Source organism: Poecilia reticulata, chromosome 7, assembly GCF_904066995.2.
Source record: "Poecilia reticulata chromosome 7, P_reticulata-male-v2, whole genome shotgun sequence".
In the NCBI taxonomy this organism is placed as follows: Eukaryota; Metazoa; Chordata; class Actinopteri; order Cyprinodontiformes; family Poeciliidae; genus Poecilia; species Poecilia reticulata.
In genome coordinates, this window is record NC_088836.1 from 22624291 (window position 1) to 22647910 (window position 23620).

Genomic DNA, 23620 nt, shown 5'->3' on the forward strand with positions numbered 1-23620 from the left:
GTATTATATTTCTTTTTTTTTTTTTTTTTTTTAGCTTTTTGAATATGGACTTACATGAGATTTAGATCATTTCCCCTTTGCCAAACAGGTGGCCTTTATTTGAAATTTTTTCAATAGCTTTATGCATTTTCCAGGAACATAGTGCCATTTTTAGTACAATCAAGTACCTATGTTACCTTCCCTTGTTAGGAAAAAGCCGTATCAAAAACAACTTAATAAATTTGACTTTGCCCTGCGACACACTGGCGACCTGTCCAGGGTCTCGCCCGAAACGTGAAAGGTGGGGAATGACATAATGACTTTAGATGGTCTTTCATTGACATTTTGCAGAATTTTCCCCATTGTACATTTGGATGACCCATGCATACCCAAAAGCTTTAACTATTCTGCTAAAGTTTTAGGGTATTGCTTCTTCCCTCGTGATATCTGTTTCGATAGCCTGTCACAGCAAATCACCCACAAAACACATGTTGACTTAGGCTTTTAGGCTTTCAGGCTTTCCCTTTTTCTCTCAAAACCTTTGGGAGACTGTTTTAAACTTGGAAACTTTAAAAGTGGAAGGTTTTGTCACTGAGAGCCTTTGAAACCTTTGACATTGCTTATTTGTCTTTCTTTAGAAGTACTGACCTCTACCTCTCTCGGTGATCTTTCATCCCTTGTCAGCACAGGACACGTTTTACTGCGCCAGCTTCAGCCAGCACCTTTTCGATGTATTTTGCTTTTGTTGACACATGTATTTCGTTGATACTCACAGTTTATACTAAAAATGTCCATCTCTAGGACAGAGAACAGTGGATATACACAATTGTTATACACAATTATACACAGTTGTTGGAACAGATGCCACCTTTTGGGCATCTGAAATGGTACCCAGTGATGAACCAACGATACGCCGCTCTCTTCGTCATGTTTGGCAGATTCCTTGTGATTTTCCAATGATGTCACAGAAGGAAACGTCGTGTTTGAGGAGTTCCCTTGAAATATTTCCACAGGTGAGCCTGCATTTCACTCAGAAGTTGTAGATTAACTAGAAGCTTACAAACCTTGACATAATCAATGTTAGTGCATGCGAAACCTCTGACTTTGAAGAAAATAATCAAAAGATTTTTTTATACACAGAAAAAAAAAAAGTGTGATCCTTCACTGTACGGTTCACTTTCTTAAAAATTGGAAACCTCACTCCGTTTCGCCACTTCAAAGGCGACCTCAAGTGTTCGAGATGCTAAAGAAATGTGTCAACCACATGAACCTGACATTGTCAAGAGCCTTCAGTGTCTCAGAGTGAATCTTGTAAAGCTCTTGCTGCAGGGTGACATTGTCTTCCACACATTGCTTTAAAAATGTGATTGATCTTTTATATTAGTGTTGGTTCATTTTTTATTTTTTTGTTGTTGTTTTGTTTACTTAGAATAGTGATGTATTCTGCTAACTCTTTTACTCATTTGGACTTTTTAAAGCCTCTTGCTAAATTTTGCATGAATGGATATGCACTGCAAAAGTAGCAACAATCCAGAATGTGGCTTTTTGAAATTCCTTCTTCTAGGGTGCAACTTGTGAATCCATATATGATTTTAACCTTTTGCACCCAGTCAGGGTAAAACGACATGGGTCACAACTTGCCAACTGAGAGATGATGAAGACGTGCTAACGCGCTGCCCTCAGTGTCAGACATGACATGCATGAGGAAGAACCCAGAGGTTGTGATTCACACCTTTTAGTCTGTCTGCCTGTGTGTGATGTGGTGTGTAAAACATCAAGGTCTTTTCGGTGAGCTCGTGCTGTGTTAAACACTTTCTGTTTGGTTTTATAGAAATGTAAATAATTGGTGTAAGTGGAGTTTTGCTGCACGTCAAATGTATTTATCTGCTCCAACGGGACAAACACACAAGTCACTTAATTTAGCTGTTAACAACGGCATCATGAAACATTGACCTTTCGTTCCAGCCTTGAGGCCGCAAAATGAGTCACGTGACAGCCTAGATATTTACAGTGCTTCTCATCACTAGCCTTGTCAAATCACAGCACACTTCACTGCTGCCTACGAGGCCCAAGGCTGGACTTCAGCTATGCAAGCTGATGCATAGGTGGACTTTTTTTTTTTTCATCCTTTAGCTCATGCGCTCCGCAAGCTTGTGTAACACAGACGTCGCGAGGGTATTCTGGGACATTAATGCACATTAGCATGCATTTGTGGAAGCTCGCGTGAGTATGTTTGCACGAGAAACGGCAGAGCGAATCATAAAGGAACACCGTATGCAGGACCGATGCATTTCAGGCTGATTAGTCTTGTGGAGGAGCTTCTGGAGAGAATCCAGGACAATTTCTTTGAGTTGTAAAACAAATAAATCTGTAAAGACCAGGAGTCTTTGGAGAGCTAGCCCTAGCTTCTCTGCATAAATTGGAGGGCTTGATTTTCTGTATCTTTTTTGGAGTTGAAGACTTTGCAGCAAAATGTAAAATGTCATGGGCTACAATAGGTATGAAAATATTTTTTTTTTAGGATGCACTGTTTCTCTGTCTAAAAGATAAATACAGTTTTCACTATTTATCTTAAACATTGAATGCATGTTTGATCTCCCTAAGGATGGGTTTAATTTATTTCTTTCCTCTCTTCCTGACTCTTATAACAGATACAGAGAATTCCTGTTGCTACTTTCCTCAGAAATATAGCTGTCAAACTAAAAGTGGAGCAGTAACTGCTTGGAATGAAGATGATTTTGACCTTCTTTCCCATCCAACTCGCTCTCGGTAGAGCCAATTGTTAGATTAAATAATTCTGAAGCTGCACCACTGTTCATTTCACTTGGGAATATCTGAGACATTGTCCGACACCCCGAGGGCTGTCGGATTACTTTGCAGAGAGCAGCTATTCAAGGGGAAGAGGTGAAGGCAACTACTGCGACAAGTACAAAATGTCTGCATGCTACAAGCAACTACAGAAAGACTTTATATTTAGTATTTATGCATAAGCGTGAACAAATATGTAGGGTTCTAACATATTAAATACTCTACATCTGTTGTTTCCATTTCTGTTCTTCAGCCTCACCTAGGTGTAATGATAATATATGACATTCAATATTAAAAAAATGCAGAGAACCAGTTTCGTGGTATGAAAACTTTGAGCAAAAATAATACTGTTTGTCCTTATAACAATATTTGGAGAGAACGGAAAACAATTCTTAACATCGTCTTATTTCTTTTATTTCAAACAAAAAAAGTAACAATTGTCTCATCTGCTGCTAGAAAACTTCAGGTCAGAAAGTTATAGCATGTATCATAGACTTAAGCAAAATATAAAAACACACTAAGCTTGTTGTTTTCAAGTGGTTATTACACAGAGCATTATACTGTTTTGTCTAGCTTATTAATTAGTAGAGCTTTGTGCTATAGGGTAGATATCCTGCTGGCTGTTTAATAAATATGCAGCTAATGGACTTATTAAACAGTGAAATTATTTCCACACCATGACTGTACTTTTTTATGTGAAAATATTTCCAAACAATACATTTTTTCTATCGTGTTAAACAACGTTCTTTGGGCCAATCAGCACAACTTCTCCTTCTGTTTGCTGATTGGCCTGGTAGAAAATCTACCAGAGACAATCCAAGTGAGCAGGAGAAAACCCAAACTGTTCATTAGGCAAGATTTTTTTCCCAGCTGAAGTAATGTTCAGCCTGGTGTTGTTGAGGCTGGTGGTTAATTTTTGGACACTTTATAAACACTGAATTTAACATGCTTAGAATTTTAAAGTTTTTATAATTTGTTGACTCTGCTGTTGAGTTTTTTTCTCTTCTTTCTAAGAGAAGCATGGAGTAGAGGAAAAACTGCCTGTCTGTTATTTGTTTCCATCTTTCTGTTTCTTCTAACTCAGAGTGATCTTACCACCCTCTGCCAACCAACATATTATAATATTACAGGACATTTTTGTGGTTTAAAAACTTTTTAGAACTTGGCATACCTGAATAATAATAACTTACTCAGGAAGTCATTGGGTTGCTTGGATCCTGCTGACATAAATAGTTCTGACATCATGTTGACAGCAGATATTGGTTCATGAACTGTACACTCTCTAGATAATTTATTAATACAATTTCACCTAGATATAACTTAATACAACAGTACAGCTTCAAGTTATTACGTAATGTGTACTAGTTTTTATTGTTTTACTGATTCAGACAAAGACGATGCCAGTAAAGCAGTGACAATACTGTACAATCTAAATATGTGGAGATGTTTATGACCACTTGAATATGTCGCTTTTCCCTGTTTCTGCACAGTTAAACAAGCAGGAGAACCTAACATAGTTGCAGACTTAGAAAAAGATCAAGTGTTTTTCAGTATCGCATCAGAAACTATGACAATTTCTTTCAGCATTTTGCCATCTTTAACCTGTGATTAATCTTAAAGACACACCTTGACAGCTCTTTTAGCCGCCACGTGGCAGAAAAACAATTTCTCTGTAGCTCGGAGGGAACCTCGGCTGCCATAAATCTGAGAAGAAATCTTTGCCGGGCCTCTCGTACACCATTTCAGAGGTTGGGAGGGGTGAGGCAGGGAGAGACGGGGAGGGTGGTAGGTCACTTGGTGGTCCAGTGGACTGGAAAATGTTGCAGGCCTCTGGCTGGAAGTTAGTGCATAGCTATGTACGCTGGAGCTAATGTGGCCACTGGCTCATTGGAGCTCTGATTTAAGGAACGCTGTGTAACACGGCCAAATGCCTCAGTGAAAACGAGTGTCAAAGACAAACCACTGAGGCCAGTGAAGCAAAGTGAAGAAATCGCTCCCCCTTGTCTCTAAAGGCAAATCCGTAAATCAGGGTTAGGCAGTGAAAATATAAATAAATAAAACACACAGATTTTTTTAAATAAATATAGCAAAGAAACCAACAGGAGAGGTGGTCTGAGAAAAGAAGACTGTATCATCCAGTCGCACGCAGGGCACTCTCAGCCTGCTACAACAGGAGCTGCTGACAGGTTGGTCATCAATGAAAGGAGGCGGAGAAAAAGGAGAACGGAACAAGAGAGGGGAAAGAAGAGAAAGGAGAAGACAGAAAGAAAAGGAAGCTGACAGGTTCACCCCACCTCCCCACCCAGCGCCCCCACCATCCACAGCAATCAAGGAGGTGAGGACACAGAGGGGAAGAGAGGAGAGGAGAGGAGCTTCAAGCTCAGCTGCATGTCAACCCAATCATTACATCACATGACCATTTAAATTGGCATGATGGGCGCTGTGCAGTGGAGTAGATTTTCACAATGTAGTCCTGCTGATTAGGAACTGTCAGCATGAGATGGCATGGCTCACGCAGGTTGACACGTTTCACACTTGAAATCTGTAGTTTTGGTGCGTAAAACGCACCATTAGACGATGGTAGAAATCTCTCTCTAGTGTCCGGATGACCAACGCTACTGAAACTTCCAAACATGTCACCCCTCCCCCCCCCCCCCCCCAAAAAAAAAAAAATAATCCACTAGAAACAAATAGCAGACAGGAACAACACCAGCTAATCTATATGTGATAGTTGTCCAGATTTGTTTGAATTACACCCCACGTGCATGCTTCGCAGTGCGGACGTACGCAAATAGGAGGCGAAGAATGGAGAATAATATAGTCACTCTGAGGACAAAATGTGGTGGCAGCGAAGCAGGGAGGGCGGTGGAGGGGGAAATAGCCCCGTTCATCTCCTCTCATTTTCTGCCCGCTACTACCCGGCAGAGTTTCTATGGCAACCCCTCAAAAAGCGGTGTGCGGTGAATTGTGGATTTGAGATGCGCGGTCTGATTGCGCTGTGTGGAGGAGATGGCTGGCTCTTTCGTCAGCCTTTCCCCATGTAAGAGGAAATTGGTGAAGGGCTCCAATGAAACAGCACTCCATATGCTTTCTTTGATCTGCGTGCCAGTCTTCGGGCTCGACGTCATGTGTGTGTGCGTGCGTGTGTGTGTGTTTGGGTGCATACAATGTGCAGAGCGGGCTCACCAACGCTTTACATTAGGAATCCGGTGCCCGCCTCCCCTCCTCACCAAGAGAAGCCGCTTGTCACTCTTGGCACCCACCAGACATCGCTCATATCTCCAAAGAAAAAAAAAAAAAAAAGAATGAATCTGTCTGGCGGACCGTGTGGACTCATCAGCATGCTTTGACTTTCAGCTGATTGATTCGAAGCCACTGATGACGATTCACTTGTCTGCATTCAAACAGCAGCGTGCAGCGCAGTGCAGTGTGTCCTGAGTGTGAAATCATGACAAATGGCACAAATAGTTTCAGATCCCCGCAAGCTCTCCCCTCCCCTCCCCTCCGCTCACCACCTCACTGCTTTTCTTTCTTTTCTTTTTTTTTTTTTTCTTTCCCATGCAGGCAGGAACTTGTGCCCGTGACTGACACGCACTGATGCGGGGGTCTTTGTCACAAGACCTGCTCCTCTCTGTGCACGAGTAGGACATGTATGTTGTTCAGTGGGAGCTCCATCTCTCTTCTTCTGAGTGGCTGTATGATGCTTGTAAGCTGTGCCAGTCCCCATTAGCATCCCATTATAAACCAGCATGATCACTCGTCACTTAAAATGCCTGCCACAGCATGCTCTGTGTGTGTGCGTGCGTGCGTGTGTGTGAGAAAGCTTTTTTTTTTTTTAAAGCACGTGCGTGAACGTGAAAAAGAATCACAGTCAAGTGATTGAGATGGCCTTATTTCAGAAGGGGTTTAGAAAAAAAAAAAGAAGAAAGTGGTAGCAGAACCTTGCAGTGAATGCAATTTCATTTAAATGTCTCTGCAAGTGTTTGGTTTGTTTGACCCAGATTTCTCACCTACCCCGCAATTGATAAATTGGATATCCGGGAGGCAGCCTTGTGCAACTATTCAATGTAGTTTCTATGTAGCGAGCAGCGCCCTCTGCTGAGTATACCCGTGTTGCACATGATTTGTTTTTCAAATCTCCAGCGCTTACAGCCATGTGAAAAATATAACAGCCTGCTTTCCTAACATATGCGGACATATGGGTTCTAATGATTCATTTTAAAAACTGAGAAAATTTCAAGTACAAATAATCAAGCAAGTAAGACTAAAAAATTTTTTAAAAATAAATAAAAAATACAACTTTCTGGTGAGGAATAAATTAGGAACACTCCCACATTTAGTTCCATGAATGTAAAATAGATAAAATCACATCAGGAGCACAAGATTATAACAGTGGTCTTTAAAGGAGGTTTGCCTTTTTGAACCTGAGACATTTAGTTGATGTTAGAGTTGTCTGGAAGAAAACCTCAAATTAGAAGCACGGAGGGGGGAATCTCATGGCCTGGGAATGCCTTACATATCTAAACAGCTCAACATCATTTTCCCCATGGATTGTGCCATCTGTCGAAGGGCGCTTGCTGAACACGTGAGATCATCAGTCAAAATAAAAAAGCTGTTGCACTCTGTAGTGAGAAATCCGATAAAAAGGCATTCAACAGTGCTTTGCGCATGTAGCTTTGATCTCAATATGTCGCAGCGGCAAAACTTGATTCGAAAGTGTTTACCAATAGATCCTCCTGCTTTGTTTATTTTACCACGATCATGAAATTGTAGGTTCTTTGAAGGCCAGCATTGGTACCATTATTTTGGTGTGACATCACAGAGCTCTGCTCGCCTCCTGTCACCGTCTGAAAACTTCTGCATGCACCCACAGTCACAAATTCTTTCGAACTCACTCAGGTCTGGAGGAATGTTGAGTGTCTCTAGCCCTTCTCCCTGGAGATTAGAGCTCCCCATGCATGGCCTCTCTCCACTCCTCAAACTCATTCCATAGTGTGCCCCCTAAGAGCTGCTGCATTTTTATCTGAGCTCGGTGATTGTGACAGATTGGGCCAATGATGCACGCACACACACACACATCGGTACACATTTGTGTACACACATGTTCGAGGCTCTATCAGAGGGGAGGTTGCTTTGCCTAGGGAGGGACAGACAGTGCCAGGCTTGGGGTATAAAACCCTCCCAGGATGAGATCGGAGTCCTCCCCTAAGCTGGACTCTTTCTCAGTCCTTTGTGCCAGGACACTGTCAGGACCGGCAACAGACCAGCCGCCAGCATGAATGACATCTACAAAGCAGCGGTATGTTCTCTCACTCAGCTCATATGCTTTACGCTGTGTGTACAGTCAGCTCCTTCTGATGAGGCGCTTTGATTTTGCTGGATAGTCCCCAAAACTCAGTGAGCGCTAATCTGGGAGGAGAAGGATTTTGTTTGCACATCACCACTCTTACCATTGATTTGTAGAGAGAATTTGGTGTATTCTGTAGAAGGCTTGGAGAGTTTTGTGATTGTTTAATGAGCTGGGAAAAGTCCCATATCTTTTTGACTAACTGCTGGTATTTGAGTCCTGCCAGCGTCTGTTCAACGTGTCCCTTCCATCACCAGCTGGTATCAAACATTTTAGTGGATCTTTAACCATATTAGAAGAGGTGGGAGCCATTTATTGGGGTCAGTGAGCGGACATGTCCCAGGTCATCACTGCTGCTTCATTCTTGACTTCAAATGGACCAGTCCTGCCTCCCAGGGCTAATTTTGGCAAGTTGCTCAAACGATTCTGCTCCTGTAGTGCTCTGGTCCCATGGAGGGCCTTCAGGTTTAGATAAACTCCTCCTCCACTGGATTCCAGCATTATCTGTGATCCTGAAAGCTGTGCTGTTGCGTCCTGCTGGACAGTGGACCCGGTCGTCCTGTTCCCTCACATCCCAGCTGAGCAGGACATCTAAGACAGGAAAGGCTCCCAGGAATGTACATAACATGTTTGTTTGGATACATCGTTTCATATATCATCAGTTGAGGGACTGTGTTTGTTTACAAGAGAGCATCTGAATGTATGGCTGTTTAATTTACTGTAGATGACAGATGATTACTCTTATGCAAGCAGCTGTCTCCCTCTTTCGCTGTAGCTTTTGCAGGATTACTGCCCCATTGTTATGGGTGGTAGCCAGTGCTATGCTAATTTAACGCACTCTGTGTCGGGTTCCTTTATCTGTGGTTCCCGATTATGTTGTTTATTTTTAGCTCCCCATCATTGTGGGTGCCGCACATGAAACATACATTATGTATTTTAATTGCAGACGCATCAATGAAAGATTTTTCAGCATATTTCCAATCTAAAGTTTTTGACTGGAAAGAAGATCCAACTTTTAGTTTAGCATTGTTAGCGTCGATCAGAGCTGATTGGACGTGTCATCATTCAATGGCCATCTAATTTCTTGGCACATCGTTGGTTTAACCGGTGGCGGGTAAGTCAGAGGGATACCACTTCTGACTGAAAAGTTATCAAAACAAGCATGAGTAAAATAAAGTGACATTTGTTGAAGATTTCAGGTCGAGATACCAGAAGTAAAAACTTTCACAGTGAAATTAAATTGTTAACATGAGACAGTGCAGAAAGGGGAAGACCTCTCAGATTTTGTTCAAGTTGTGTAAATGGTTCATTATTTTAATCGTTTCATCTTTTACAGGTTGAACAGCTGACAGATGAACAGAAAAATGGTGCGCAATTTTTATTTTATTTTATGAATTTTATGGGAACATTTTCACGTCACGTTCCTGCTTGTTAAAGAAAAGCAGAGTAAGATGGATGGTTAGATGCATCTGATGCAGCCACATATATCTTTTAAATCTTTTTTTTTCCTGTACTGTTGGATGTTGCAGAGTTCAAGGCCGCCTTCGACATCTTTGTGCAAGACGCAGAGGATGGCTGCATCAGCACCAAGGAGCTGGGGAAGGTCATGAGGATGCTAGGTCAGAACCCCACGCCAGAGGAGCTGCAGGAGATGATAGACGAGGTGGATGAAGATGGTAAATTGAAACAGGAAACTGAATGGTTGACCTCTTCTTGCCCATAGTTCAGCGACCTGGTCTAACTTGTGCCTACGGAGCATCAGTCAGACCCTCAATGCTTAATGTCAAATGAAAGTCAGCGGTCGTAAAGACATAAGGATGTGTCAGACTGGATTAAAGGGGAAATGTGTATCAAATGATGCACAAGTCGTTTTGAATTTTCCATGTGATGTGATGATCAAAGACAGAAAATAACGTTTTGGATTTACCTCAGGAAGGTTTAGTATGTGATGTACATTTTTGGCATGCTCTCAGATAAAGAATAAGAATGACATTTAAATGTCCCAACAATTTCTGCTCGTCATTGTGAACTACGGGTATCTTCTTGTGTCAGAAATATGAATAATCTCAAATAAAAAAAGTATTGCACATTAAGTCATTTTTGCATTGTTTAAATGATCTGAAATTCCGCTCTGAAAAGGTGCTTTGAAATGTGTGTGTGTGCAGGGAGCGGCACAGTGGACTTTGATGAGTTCCTGGTCATGATGGTGAGATGCATGAAGGACGACAGCAAAGGGAAGACAGAAGAAGAGCTCGCTGAGCTCTTCAGGATGTTTGACAAGTATGTTTTCATTCTTAAACCCGACTACTATCAATGAAATGTTAATCCCGTAAAAGCAGTTACCTCATCTTTGGGTTATCTGACAAACAGACGAGTCAAATTATATTTAACAAGTGGATGCTTTCATCTCAGAACCACCGCAGCCTAGTTATTAAATTGCACTTTAGTGTGGTTCCAGCAAAGTATGCTCCCCATGTGCAAATAATGAGCTCTGACAAAATGCCAAGAAGCTCTGCAGAGAACTGCATGTAGTTCGCTCCTTAATCGTTTTTGACAGTTCTGAGTATTCCTAACACCCCCTAGCATGTATGCCAGACACCTCGTCTGAGCATCAAAGAACAAACTCCCCATTCCTAACTCCCATCATGGTTTCGCAGAAATTTTTAAAGCCCAAGATATGAATTTTCACATGACTTTCCTCTAATGCCGCCCTTGAAGCTCTGTGTGAAATTTATGAGAGCACAACACAAGTTGCACTGCTTTGACTGCGCAGAAATGCAGACGGTTACATCGACCTGGATGAGCTGAAAATGATGCTGGAGTCCACAGGAGAAGCGATCACTGAGGACGATATTGAAGAGCTGATGAAAGACGGGGACAAGAACAACGATGGCAAAATTGACTATGATGGTAAGGGGGTTTGAACTCCTGAAAACAAAGAAGCGCAACGACAGAAAAGCCTCTAAAGGTTTCTAAAAGTCGTTGTCTTGACAGCAATAATGTGTCCTGTAATTGTCTCGTGTTGTGTTTGGTTCAGATCCTGCTTAGCAGACCGGTTCTACGTTGTGTTAATTGGCAATTATACATCTAAATGAGCAAAGACCATATGTGGAGTTTTTCAAGGCTTCATTTTCAGGCCGCATTAATTCAACATTACATGGTCTCTTTAGCTTTAATTATGGAGAACTAGAAGATCTCCTGCAATATCTATCCATCCTGGAGATGTACCATTTTATATCTCTGTGTCATCTCTTGGTTATAGTCACTCAGGATATCTGGGAGTGAACTAGTCAGAAATTTCTTTAACTTCATGCAAAACATATTCAGAATATATGGTTGGAGAAGAGCAGTCAAATCAAAGAGGCTTGAAATCTGAATGCTGTTATGAATTTGGAGCTGTGTGTTACCATCTGGATAAAATACACAACTAAATCAGTTTATTAACATCTTAAAACCATACCCCCTTAAAACAAGACACGGTAAAACAATTTCTTCATTGCCCTTGAACTATCTTGTTTATGGACATTGATTTATAAAATATCTTTTTCTGATTAGCTGTTTCATACCAGTTTGGCAGAAGTTAAGTGGCTTTATGAACATGGCTTTCTTATTTTACAGAATTCTTGGAGTTCATGAAAGGAGTGGAGTAACCCTGAACTGGAGAGGATAAAAGTTATTTTGAGTGTCACTGTGACTCCACAGTCATCTGTGGAAAACTGGATTTGGCTGCAGTTGATGGAAAACAACGGGTCAGCATTGCAAACACTGTATCTGATTTTTTCTTTTTTCTTTTTTTTTGTCTTTTGTATTTTTTATCATATCTTCCATTGTTGAAGACACAATTTTTGACTTTCAGTACATTGAATGAGTGTAAACGTGTCTAGATCACTTAAAATGTTTGCTGAGACCAAATATTATTTCCCCTACAGCTGATTTATGTTGGGTTTTTGTATTATGTTTCCAGGTAAATATAATTTTTTCAAAGCCTGCAGTCCAGTTCCTAATAAGATGCTGAAGATGTAAATAAACGCAAAATAAACTGGTGTTGGAATAAATCATTTTATCCAGGAAATGCGCCAGATCCAGTGAGTGTGCATGTCATGATGTACAGTTTCTCTGTGTCTAAAGTCCCATCAGGATATTTCATTCTGTCCAGGTGTTTCAGGTTTGACTGTCTGTTGCACTTGTAAGGTGCACTCATGTAATAAACAAAATCCGATCAACAATAAGACTCCTCTGTCAGTGCAGTGATTTTGTCTGATCTAACATTTCTCATTTCTTATCACTGGCATTCAACTTTTTTTTCTTTCTAGAAATTAAAATCCTTCTGCTTCCTTTTGGTTCATCTGTGTAATTTCTACTCTGTATTGGATCTTGTCTTTGAGCATGTGAAATATTCTCATGGTTGTATCCAGTTACACAGCCTGTTGACACAGGAACTATTTATGTCTAATCATGTTAGTGCCCATGTCAGAGGATCAGCGCCACCAGTTGACAGTCAGATTCCTTTGTCCTTAAAAAGAAATCTGTTGACTACAGAGAGATAACAAGGCTGCTATTAGCACAGCTTTAAGTTAGGCAGAAATGTTAGCACGTCTAAAGTATCTGAACAGTCAGAACAAAGTGATGAATCTTAATGTCTGCGAGACTTTTACTTGTTTCGTAAAAAAAATATATACTTTTTTTTCTAGGCTTTTTTTCTAGGCTTTTCTTAAGTGGCACACTTGGGGGTGTTTGCAAAATTATTTTTAATGAAAAACTAAAACATTCTTGTAACATACTGCTAACTGTGTTGTGTAAGCCATCGATCTGACTCACTCTATACAAAATCAGACACCCAGCCATGCAGTTATAATAACGTCCACTTGATGTCAGCAGGACAACATAGACCCATGTGGTTTTGTTGTTGTTGTTTTTTTTTTCTTGTATTCCAGTAAGCAGAAGAAAACAGATTTCTTTGCACAATTACAGTTCTCCAAATATAAATAAATGAATAACACCAAATTGATTTAACACAAGAATAATTCCAGTTGGCTTGAAAATGAAACTATCAACCCATCTATTATAAGTGGCACAAGTAATTGCCTGTGCAATAAACAGCTGGAGAAAAAGGAAAGCATTTGAACATTATAAAATTTTTATCAAGAAATTCTTATTCAAAATCATTTAACAATTCCCAATGACGTGACTTCATTTTATTTTGTTGGTCTCTTATTTGCCTTTTTTTCTCTCTATTGTAAAAAAGCACCTTCTTAAGGATTTTTATATTTCAGACAGGAAATAACTGTGTGTGAGCAGCTGACGTCAGTGGACTGACTGATGACAACATCAGAAAGATCCTCCTATCTCTCTTTTTGTTTTCCTGCTTCCCTGAAGGTGTTGGTTTGGAGGCTTCAGGGGATCAAAAAACATAAACCTGCACTGAACTACAACCCCACTGATGGGATTTTTTTCTTGAACACTGTGACTCATTTACATTACTATCAGTAATGCATTTTTTTTTACTAAACCAAAGAGTAAGATAAGGCACAAAATGTCCTAAAAGGAAGCTGATGTACTCGATATCCTCACTCAGATTAAACCACCCTGGTGGCTGAGTTCATTATAGGCTCTGCAGACAGGAACAGGATGAGCCACACACTCAGCACCATCAATGAGAGGCTGGGCAGCGGCAGAGTAGAGTGTGAATGAATTTGGGGTGTGGTGCACTATAGCTGCAAGTTGGGTGGAGAAGTGAACCGGTTACGTAAGACCCACTTGGTGACTCATGCCTGCTGTTAATAACACACTGCAGATATGAGGCACCTCTGAAATTGTAGCACTTGCCCTAAAAGAAAGAGGATGTGCACAACGCAGGCTGCAGTAAGCCACCAGCATTATATAACCTCATTCAGCTTAATTCTGCTAAATGGTATAACCCATTGACAGGGAGTGAGTCAAGCAGATGTATAACTTTTTATAGTAAGAGTAAGATTGCTGAACCGGTTTTCATAAATGATTTATTCAAACCACTGGATCCAGTAAAAGTGTGTTGCTAAGCCATGCCAGTAGCAGGGTGTTTCACAACCTTTTCCCCACCCGATTCCCTATGATTTATTGATGTGTAAAATCCCCGGAAGAGGGAGGAATACCCCCCACATGACACTGAATTTAGAAGGCGCCGACGACTTTCAGACGCCCACACATGCAGATCTCTCAGCCGAAGGTGGTAGACTCTTTGGTTTAGAGGATTCCTGTTTATTTCTGCTTTACATCACTCAGCATTGGACCCGGAAAGAAAGAAAAAGTCTCTTCTTTATCAACCTTCCACATGGAGTTAAATATAAAAAATAGGCTCCAAAATTTCCTGTTTGATTTTAATTAGAAGTCTATTTATGGAGATTTTATTTTTCGTATACAGTAAACAGTGACAGAAGAAAAGTGTTGTTCGGACTACGTCTAAGATATTCAGTTTGTGATACATTTGAAACATTGTCTTTTTTTTAAACAAATACTGTTTTCCAAGACAGTAGAATATTGACAGATTTTTTTTTTCACCCAGGCACACGTGTTTACAAGGATACGACGCATTACTTCCTTGTATGACATCATAGGAAGATAAAAATAAAAAATACATTTAAAAAAATCTAATTGATAATCCTTGGTTACAATAACCAGATTCTTAAAGATGCCACATCTATCCGTTCAAACTGTCCACGCATAAACAGCCGTGACGTGGCGATTCAAGAAGAATAAAGACTCTGTTTTCTAAAGACGAATGTGCCAGAACGAAAGCAAAAGGCCTCGCAAAGATGGCGCCCGAAGCTGGAATGAGAACTTCATTATCCACAATGAAACAAGTCCTGATTGGTTACTCTAAATTCCTCTTATGGATGAATGTGTGTGCACGGATGTTTGTCCTATCTCTGTATTGCCTCGTAATAAACTGCTGATCTTTTCATGATGTACCCTGGCCTGCCTCTTGCCCAAAAACTAATGGAGACAAAAGGATAGAAGACTTAAGGTCACTCGCCTTGCCCTGTACCCAGCTCTGCTGTTGTGATTATTGTCACTTGACGATAAGAGCAGAAAAGCTGTCTCTAAGCAAAAGTGGCTTAAACTCTGAACCAGTTCCACCAGTTCTGTAACAAGGAAAGAGTCATAATTCCACCAAACAGAATTAATTATGTTCAGACTGTGAGTAACAAAAAGTTAGGGCTTCTTATGTAATTTACATAAATGCGTGGTTTGGATGGTTGTCTGCCTAAGTAGAACCAAATGTAGGTTGTTTTTCTTGCCATAAATACACAATGAGGAAGTGGAACACTTCTGACTGAGAAAGAGTGGAAGCACTGCGGATCAAGCTGGAACAGACAGAATATTGTATCATGACGTTCCATCCCACTTCTGGTGCTGAAAACACTGAAGTACTGTCTCTGGACTGCCCCGCCATAATAGCCCATAGAGAAGTAAGACCACAATACACAGAAATCCCAAATTCCACTGAAAGCTATTCATTGATTCCCATGAATAACAGTAATTGTTTTCTTTTAATGCAGCTCCAGAGGGTTTATCTATTTTTACCAGCATTTAAAGGGAAACTTGAAGTTGTGCATATGAAATGATAGAGGAAGAACACGCAGCAATGTGAAAAGTGAAAATACTGACCTTTTAAGACTGATGTAAAGTTTAAACTTTTTTTGGAACAGAAACTAAAACAACGTCGTCTTTCTGTACCTTGAACTTAAAGAACCATCGACGGATTTTGAAGCGTCATTCCCAGAAGTGTTGGACAGTCTTATAATAAATGCTGCTGTATATCACTGTGATAAATTACCATATTAATGCCACTATTTCCTTCTTACTCATTTAGGTCTAAGACAATAAACACATATCTGCTTTACTAAAATGGCATGTTTTCTTGTCCTTCCTATTTTGAAGAATGTGTGTCTGTGTGTAAAAAAAACACCCAGTTTTTTTTTTTTTTTGCAAGCCTTCATTTTTCATGTGGTAGATGATAAAATATTTATTTGAAGTGGGTTTTTTTTTTACAACTTTGCCAGATATAAAGATATGTAAAAGAACTAAATGTGATGTTTAACAGAGTGTCTGTTTCTTGTGGCCTAAAATTATTCCACCAGAGATCAAGACAACTGAAGGCAGAAAAAAAAAGAACGAAAACAAAAAAACATTGATTAAACTTCTTGGAACATTCAGTCAATCACTGCAGTGCTGTTCTCACTGTACCGTAAATTTTATCTTGTAAAACTCCAATCCCTACTGAATCAATTCTTAATGAACTGATTTGCATTTACAGCTGCAATTCTTTTGGTCCATGTCTGTGCTGAAATCTTTGCTCACATTTTTAATGCCATTATTTGAATAGTACTTGACCGGGCCATTCTCATGTGTGGACATTTATGTGTATAAAACATTTGATTGTTGTTCAGGTTGTATGTCTGGGGTTTGATGTCCGTGCTTAAATGATGAACATCCACATCGGTCTCATGTCGTTTGCAGCTTCCCTGTTTCTTCTGAAACACCCTAGAACATCCTCATATCATGATGCTGTCACCATCATGTTTCACCATCGTGTTTCAGAGGGGACGGATTGTTCAAAAATGATATGCAATCTTTTCTACCACACATAAAGCTTCACGTGTTTCAAATGATCAGAACATCTTCCCCTACAGGGCTTGAGGAAAACTGCAAATGGGATTTTTTGTATCTTTCCTTCAGTTTCTGTCTGCCATTAGGGTGAGTATAGTGGATGCACTTCCACTAGTTCTCCTTCCAGTGGCTGCTTCTCTAGTGGCTGCTTCTGTGATTAAATGTTTTCGTGCAGTGTGTCAGTTTAGATGCCCAGTCTTAGTAGGTGTGTAGTTGCGCAACACATTTTCCACATACTCTTGCAGAAGTGGCAAAAGACTGAGAAGTGAACATCTAGATGAGATGCTGAAAGCTTGGGATATTGTTTTGTAACTTCATCCTGTCCCCAACCTGTCTGCTGTGTCCTTGCTTTTCATTGTGTTTTCTCTTTAAAGTTCTCTAATGAACCAACTTAGTCACTGGTATCTTTTTAGGGCAGTCACTTGTTCTGGATCTAATTTAGATCTATCAGACTAAATAGGCCTGAATACAAACCGTACATTTCAGTCAGATCCTGAGTTGTTTTGGGGTTTTCATTTATTGATTAGTTTCATTATTATTCTGTGTTCCTTAGTCTCTTTCTTTCATTAGGTCAGCCTTGTTTCTGTTTTCCCTTAGTTCAAGTTTTCATAGTGACTCTTAGATTCATTTTCTCAGTTTCCTTTATTGCTCTCCTTTGCCCCTCGCTGCCCCTCTCCCCTCAGTCTGCCTTCTGCTCTCTCCCCTCACACCTGCAAGCCGTTCGCTCTGGTCTTTTCGTCCAGCATTTGTCCTCACAGTATTTAAACACTTCTCCTGCTCTCACTCCTCAATGGTTCCCCCCGTTAATTTCCCATCAGTATCCTGCCATCTTTTCCCCTGTCTTCGTATTTTTCGTTCAGCTCTGGCTCCTTGAGGTTTCTTTTCAGTTTTTTTTAAATTTTTTTGTATTAAAACTACAAAATCTACTCAGCGCTTCTGTCTACTGTATTTGGGTCCATCATCACCACACTCATCACATCACCACACTCATCATGACAATTTCAGATGTTTATAAGAAAAACATTCCTTTCCATATCACAGTTTGGTTGTTTTATGTTGGTTCATTGCTTTAAATCCCAACAAAATCCATCACGGTTTGACAGAAAACGTAAAAAGGTTTAACTTTTTTTTTCGTTGTGTAATATAAACGTCTCAGGCCAATTCAAAGTATTTTTCATTCTGTTTAACTTACTGAAAGGTTTCTGACAGGAAGCAGCATATGGCCATGTGTGAATGGCATACCAGACAGTAAGGCAGTTCCCAGCAGCGCCTCCTCCTCTATAATTTTTTTTTGTTTTAATGTGACCACATGACAGACAGATGACCTTTAATTTGTGTTGGGCCTCAGAGGACACAAAGAAGGTTCCCTTTTCATTTACTTAGCCAAAGATTAAACTGCAAACAAACATCACTTTGTGCTTGGCCGGAGCACTCTACCGTACTTCGCCGCATGGTGAAATTGGCCACGAAACTAGAGACTTCTGGTGCTAACAGATGGCTGCCTCAGTCTGCCACAAGGATGTGCCATGTGGCTCTGCTTTACACATGACCCACTATTTGGGTTGCCAAAACTCACACTCACTCTGGTGCCTGGGAGAACATACATGTCTTTCAGAGAGGGCCGAGGAGTCACAAGAGCTCTGTTTTAAACAGATAGTTTATCTGTCGGAGGTTGTAGGGGCGATAAGAAACTTCCTGTTAGTTGGCTTAAAGGTCCAGCAGATATCCTTCTTCATGACAACGCAGCAAACATGAGGATTAGACTGAAATAACTCGCAGTTAACTTGGTCTTTTCACATAGAGTGAGAACACAAACAGTCAGGCCTCACTGGATGTCTAAATGACTCACTCATCTATATGTACGTAAGAGAGCCGGTCTGACTTTTTTTTTTTTTTTTTTTTTACAGAGGCTTATTGCCTTATGTACATGGGGAAGTAGGAAGCAAATATGTAAAATGTAATTCAAGAGTTCTGGGAAAGGACTGGCAATCCCCGTAAAATGGGAGATGAAATCCTTGGCATGTTCACGCATACCGTTCCACCGCAGTCACTCATCCCACTAGAAGGCCCGACTAAAGACTATTTCTAGGATTTCCATAAAGGTTTATGAAGACAATGACGATTTTATATCACTGCTTTTGTAAATACACTACACAGTACTAAGAAAAAGTGTTCCTTCTGTGAGGTCTTCAATTTTTGCTTTTTCGTCACACACGTTACTGTTTAATGACTTTTATTGTCAGGCAAAGATTATCTGACTAATTGCAAAATCCGGTTTTGACAATAGGACTTTATTTATAAAAGAAAAAATATATATTTAAATCAGAATGTCCTTATGTGAAAAGTAATTGCCTTCAAATCATATCTGGGTGTACCAACCTTGGCAACAACAACTGCCATCAAGAAGGCAACAAGTCTTTTACATTGTTGTGGGGGAGAGTTTGGGAGAGTCTTTGAGCATGAATGGCATGCTAAAAGTCACCCCACACTAGCTTCTAGTCCAGACTTTGACTAGACTATTCTGGTACTGTATTCTTCGGGTTGAATTTCAACTGATGACTCTAAAATGAAAAGTCATTCTGCCACCACCATGTTTGACTTCAAGTATGACATTGCTTTTCTGAAATGTTATTTTCTTGTAAGATGTAACAGGCCACACCCTTTTCAAGAAGTTTCGCTTTTGCCTTATCAGTCCACTGAATGTTTTACAAAAAGTCTTGGAGCTCATTAAGATGTTTTATGGCAATTATGGGATGCAGTTTTCCTTTTTTTTTGAGCTCTCCTTATGAATGCCACTTTTACAAAGCCTCTTTCTTATCGTTGGATCCCAAACACTCACCAGAACGAAGGCAACCGAGACAAGACATACTCATAGTTCGAGCATAGCTTGCGTTTTTGTGACTTCCTGGATGAGTCATTGATGTGCTCTTGAAATTATTTTTAGAAAGATGGCCACTCCTATTAACAAAAAATGTTTCTTTGAACCTACAGCTAATTTTACTGGTTTTGCTCAAGCTATAATAATGATTTCAGAATTATAGCTTGAGCAAAACTAATAAAATTAGCTGTAACAAATAAGAGTATTTTTTAAAGTTCTTTCAAAGAAACATGTCAGTGTGTAAAATAAGTGACTTATTAATTCATAATTTCTTGAGGAGGTAAATTAATTTCGAACTTAGTAGGTAATTTAAATGACATTATTTCAAAATTGTATTTAAGGTTTTTCCAGGCTACCTTCCTACCACATTAACATTTGACTGACTATCTAAAGTCAGACAAATGTCTGGCTTTAGATATATATATAGATTTTTTTTTTTGTTCTTTTATCACTTGAATGTTTTAGATAAAGATAAAGATAAAGAGACAAAGGCCACGGATGTTAAGACTCGGAAGTTACTAACCATGCACAGAGGATTCCACCCCAAATCCAGCACCCTGAGACTGTACACGAGTTGTAAGGAAGGAGACAGAGGACTAGTGAGTGTGAGAGCTACTATCCAAGATGAAACATCCAAGATCCATAAATATATCAAGGTCAAAGCCTCAACAGATGATGTGCTCAGCGAATGTCTCAGACAATGGGGAACAGAGGACGAGGTGCTGGAGGTACCATCAGGGGAGGACAAGCCCCTACATGGGATGAACCACCGACAAATAACCGAAGTGGCTGATATCAGGAAATCCTACCAATGGCTCGAGAAAGCTGGACTCAAGGACAGCACAGAGGCTCTCATCCTGGCCGCCCAGGAACAGGCCCTAAACACCAGAGCAATAGAGGCTCAGATCTACCAAAACAGACAAGACCAAAGGTGTAGGTTGTGCAAGGAGGCCCCTGAGACAGTCCAGCACATAACAGCAGGGTGCAAGATGCTGGCAGGGAAAGCATACATGAAACAACATAACCAAGTGGCGGGCATAGTGTACAGGAACATCTGTGCAGAATATGGACTGGAAGATCAAAGTGGGGAACACCCCCAAAGGTGGTGGAGAATGACCGAGCTAAGATCCTGTGGGACTTCCAGATCCAGACAGACAAGATGGTAATGATGAACCAACCGGACATTGTGGTGGTGGATAAACAACAGAGGAAAGCCGTTGTGGTGGATGTAGCAATACCAAGTGATTACAACATCAGGAAAAAGGAGCACGAGAAACTGGAGAAATACCAGGGCCTCAGGGAGGAACTGGAAAAGACCTGGAAGGTGAAGACCACAGTGGTGCCTGTGGTCATCAGGGCCCTCGGGGCAGTCACCCCCCAAACTGGAGCAGTGGCTCAAACAGATCCCAGGAACAGCATCAGACATCTCAGTCCAGAAATGTGCAGTTCTAGGCACAGCCAAGATACTGGAGGAGAACCCTCAAGCTCCCAGGTCTCTGGTAGAGGACCCGAGCTCAGAGGATGAAAGAGACCATCTGCAGAGGGTGAGAAGGCAATTTTATATATATATATATATATATATATATATATATATATATATATATATATATATATATATATATATATATATATATATATATATATATATATATATATATATATATGTGGGGGGAAAACACTTTTTCGCAGCACAGTAGCTCTATCTTAAAGCCGAAACGATGGTGCAGCCATTTAGTGATTAGGCCAACTGCGCGGCTCGGATGAGAACGCTGCAACCATGATGTCATCGCATCCTGAGCACCATGATGTCAGAGACAGCATGCAGCCAAACACTGAGATTAGGATTATTCTCTGCGGGCCTGAACATCTGCTGTACACAAGTGGAGTGAGACAACTGGGACCAGAAATCCCTGAAGTAAGTTGTGTGCAGTCATTCACACGAGAACAGCTTTTTGCAGCAGCACTGCCAGACGATAATAATGGGCCCACTGTTTAGATGTTAGATTTGTTTAAGGCACTGTTTTATCAGCATGACAAAGTAGATTGGTGCACGCTAAATATAAAGTCTTGGGCTGAATTCAAAAGAATCCCTCCCTGTTATTGTGCAGCAGAAGCGCAGCAGCTGTGAAAGTGTCGGTCATACACTATGCTAACTATGTTCTTATAACCACAGCAGGTGTGAATCAGTGCCAACTGACTTCTGCTCTGCACCACACACACGCGCACACACAAACAAATACACACATTATAAACAGGCCTAAAACACGCACATGCCCCCTCCGGCCCCCACAGCAAACTAAAATCCACTCATATGCACATCTGCTTCCCCAGCAGTGACTGCTGAGTAAACATAACATTAGCCTCTGCTTCCCTTCTCAAGAGATCATAAGAGGAGAAAAATGGCCCTGCAATTGTGTTACTAAAACCTAGGCCTACTCAGATAGTTGAGATCACAATTCTCTGCCTTGATCATCTCATTAATTTTGTTTGAGGGATTGACTTAAATCGCCCTTCTCAGTAAGCTGTACGTCATAATTTTATGAGCAGAATAACATTTTTTTGTGTGTGTGCTTTTATGGAGCAACTTAAGTGTGGGACCTCACACAGATTTTTAAAGCTGCCAAAAGAACACAGTTAACTTATAATTACAGGCTGCAAAATAGCTTTAACTCACAGGTCAGACATTCAGGAGAAAAAAAAAAGTCTGGCATAAAAAGGAGGCAAATGTCTGCAGCCACACACGGAACCTAATTTGCATTAAATCAAAAGGCCCTGCACAGCGACAGCCATAAAAGCTGGTATTTAAAGGTGTGCAGTCACATAAATCATTCTGTACTGTTGTACAACACCGCTGTTGTACCACAGATGTATAGTGTCGACTCCAGATAAGGACTCTATGATTACTGGTTATCTTCCATCATCCACAGACACCACAACTCACCATTTCCTTACCGTGGGTGTCTTTTCAGCCTTAATCGCAGCTTTGCCCAGCAGGTATGTGGCTTGCCAGGTTCAGTCATGTTCGAAAAGCCATCATTCAACAGTTAGGGTTTTTTTGTTTTTTTTTCCCCGACCACAGAGAGGTGGTGCCAGACAAGTCTCTTCATGCTGCCCTGGAAGGTGAAGGTGAACAGTTTTCGAGGAGTATCAGAGCCTGTCATGAGATGGACAGTTATCAAAATATGACATGCTGAATGGATCCAGCTCAAAGTTTATCTCAATGCCGTTTCCTTCTCTGTTGGAAAGCTTGGCCTCCATTAGTAACTGTTCCCTTAATCCCGATACACTAATAAAAAAATCCAGTATGACAAATTGCTCTCCGACGTCACCTTAGTAAATATACAGCACATTTGTTTGTCATTTCATTTCGGGATAAAAATAGCCTTTCTTTGAAGGTTTCAGAGGTGTGCTAGTGAACACACGGCATCATAAAGAGCAATAAAAACAACAGTGATGAAGTTGTAAACCGACCTGAACCAGGGTTAGGACATAAAACAACACCTCATATCACAGAGATCCATTCAGTCAACTAAGCTTGAGCTACACAGTTTGAGACTGTTTGGCCAAAACAATTAGTCTCCAGATGAGCCAGGCTGCTAGAAAACACAAAAGCAAAACACTTGCAACAGTAATTGCAGCAAAAGGTTGGTCTGCAAAGTATGATCTCACTGACATCACATTTCATCGCCTCATTTTGAATTAGCTCGATGAATGTTTTGCGGTTGAGCGCCAGGTATGCAGGTTGTGGATCCAAACAGCTGATAATCCTGAGATACGATCAAACAAAGAGGAGAAGCTTCAGCTACGACTCACACACATTTAAGCGCTGAGGTACTGAGCTAAACCCTGTTGTAAAAGACTTTGTGGAAATTTGCCAAAGTCATCCACTTGAAGACATATGCTGCTGTTTTATTACGGTTAATAAGCTGTATTTTAGCTTATTTTATAGCATATAACAA

General features: G+C 40.6%; 1 protein-coding gene across 3 annotated transcripts; it reads left to right on the forward strand.

The window, feature by feature from the left end:
• Positions 1-1439: 1439 nt before the first annotated feature.
• On the forward strand, positions 1440-12474 carry tnnc1a (troponin C type 1a (slow)). Of its 3 annotated transcripts, none has more exons than XM_081609115.1 (6): positions 1440-5122; positions 9471-9501; positions 9664-9810; positions 10300-10414; positions 10908-11044; positions 11753-12474. In XM_081609115.1, the coding sequence occupies exons 1-6, from the start codon at positions 4985-4987 to the stop codon at positions 11782-11784; spliced, it is 600 nt and encodes a 199-aa protein (XP_081465241.1). In that variant the 5' UTR covers positions 1440-4984; the 3' UTR covers positions 11785-12474. The 3 variants fall into 3 exon arrangements, with proteins under 3 accessions (XP_081465241.1, XP_017161275.1, XP_008412342.1); XM_017305786.2 differs by lacking the exon at positions 1440-5122 and adding an exon at positions 6470-6493; XM_008414120.3 differs by lacking the exon at positions 1440-5122 and adding an exon at positions 6520-8086.
• Positions 12475-23620: the final 11146 nt, after the last annotated feature.

Excerpts from the sequence above, each read along its gene's own strand:
- tnnc1a (XM_081609115.1), top strand. The coding sequence starts at position 4,985 with ATGAAAGGAGGCGGAGAAAAAGGAGAACGGAACAAGAGAGGGGAAAGA. Across the intron at positions 5,123-9,470 it reads CATCCACAGCAATCAAGGAG|GTTGAACAGCTGACAGATGA; the intron begins GTGAGGACACAG and ends CATCTTTTACAG. Across the intron at positions 9,811-10,299 it reads AGACGAGGTGGATGAAGATG|GGAGCGGCACAGTGGACTTT; the intron begins GTAAATTGAAAC and ends GTGTGTGTGCAG.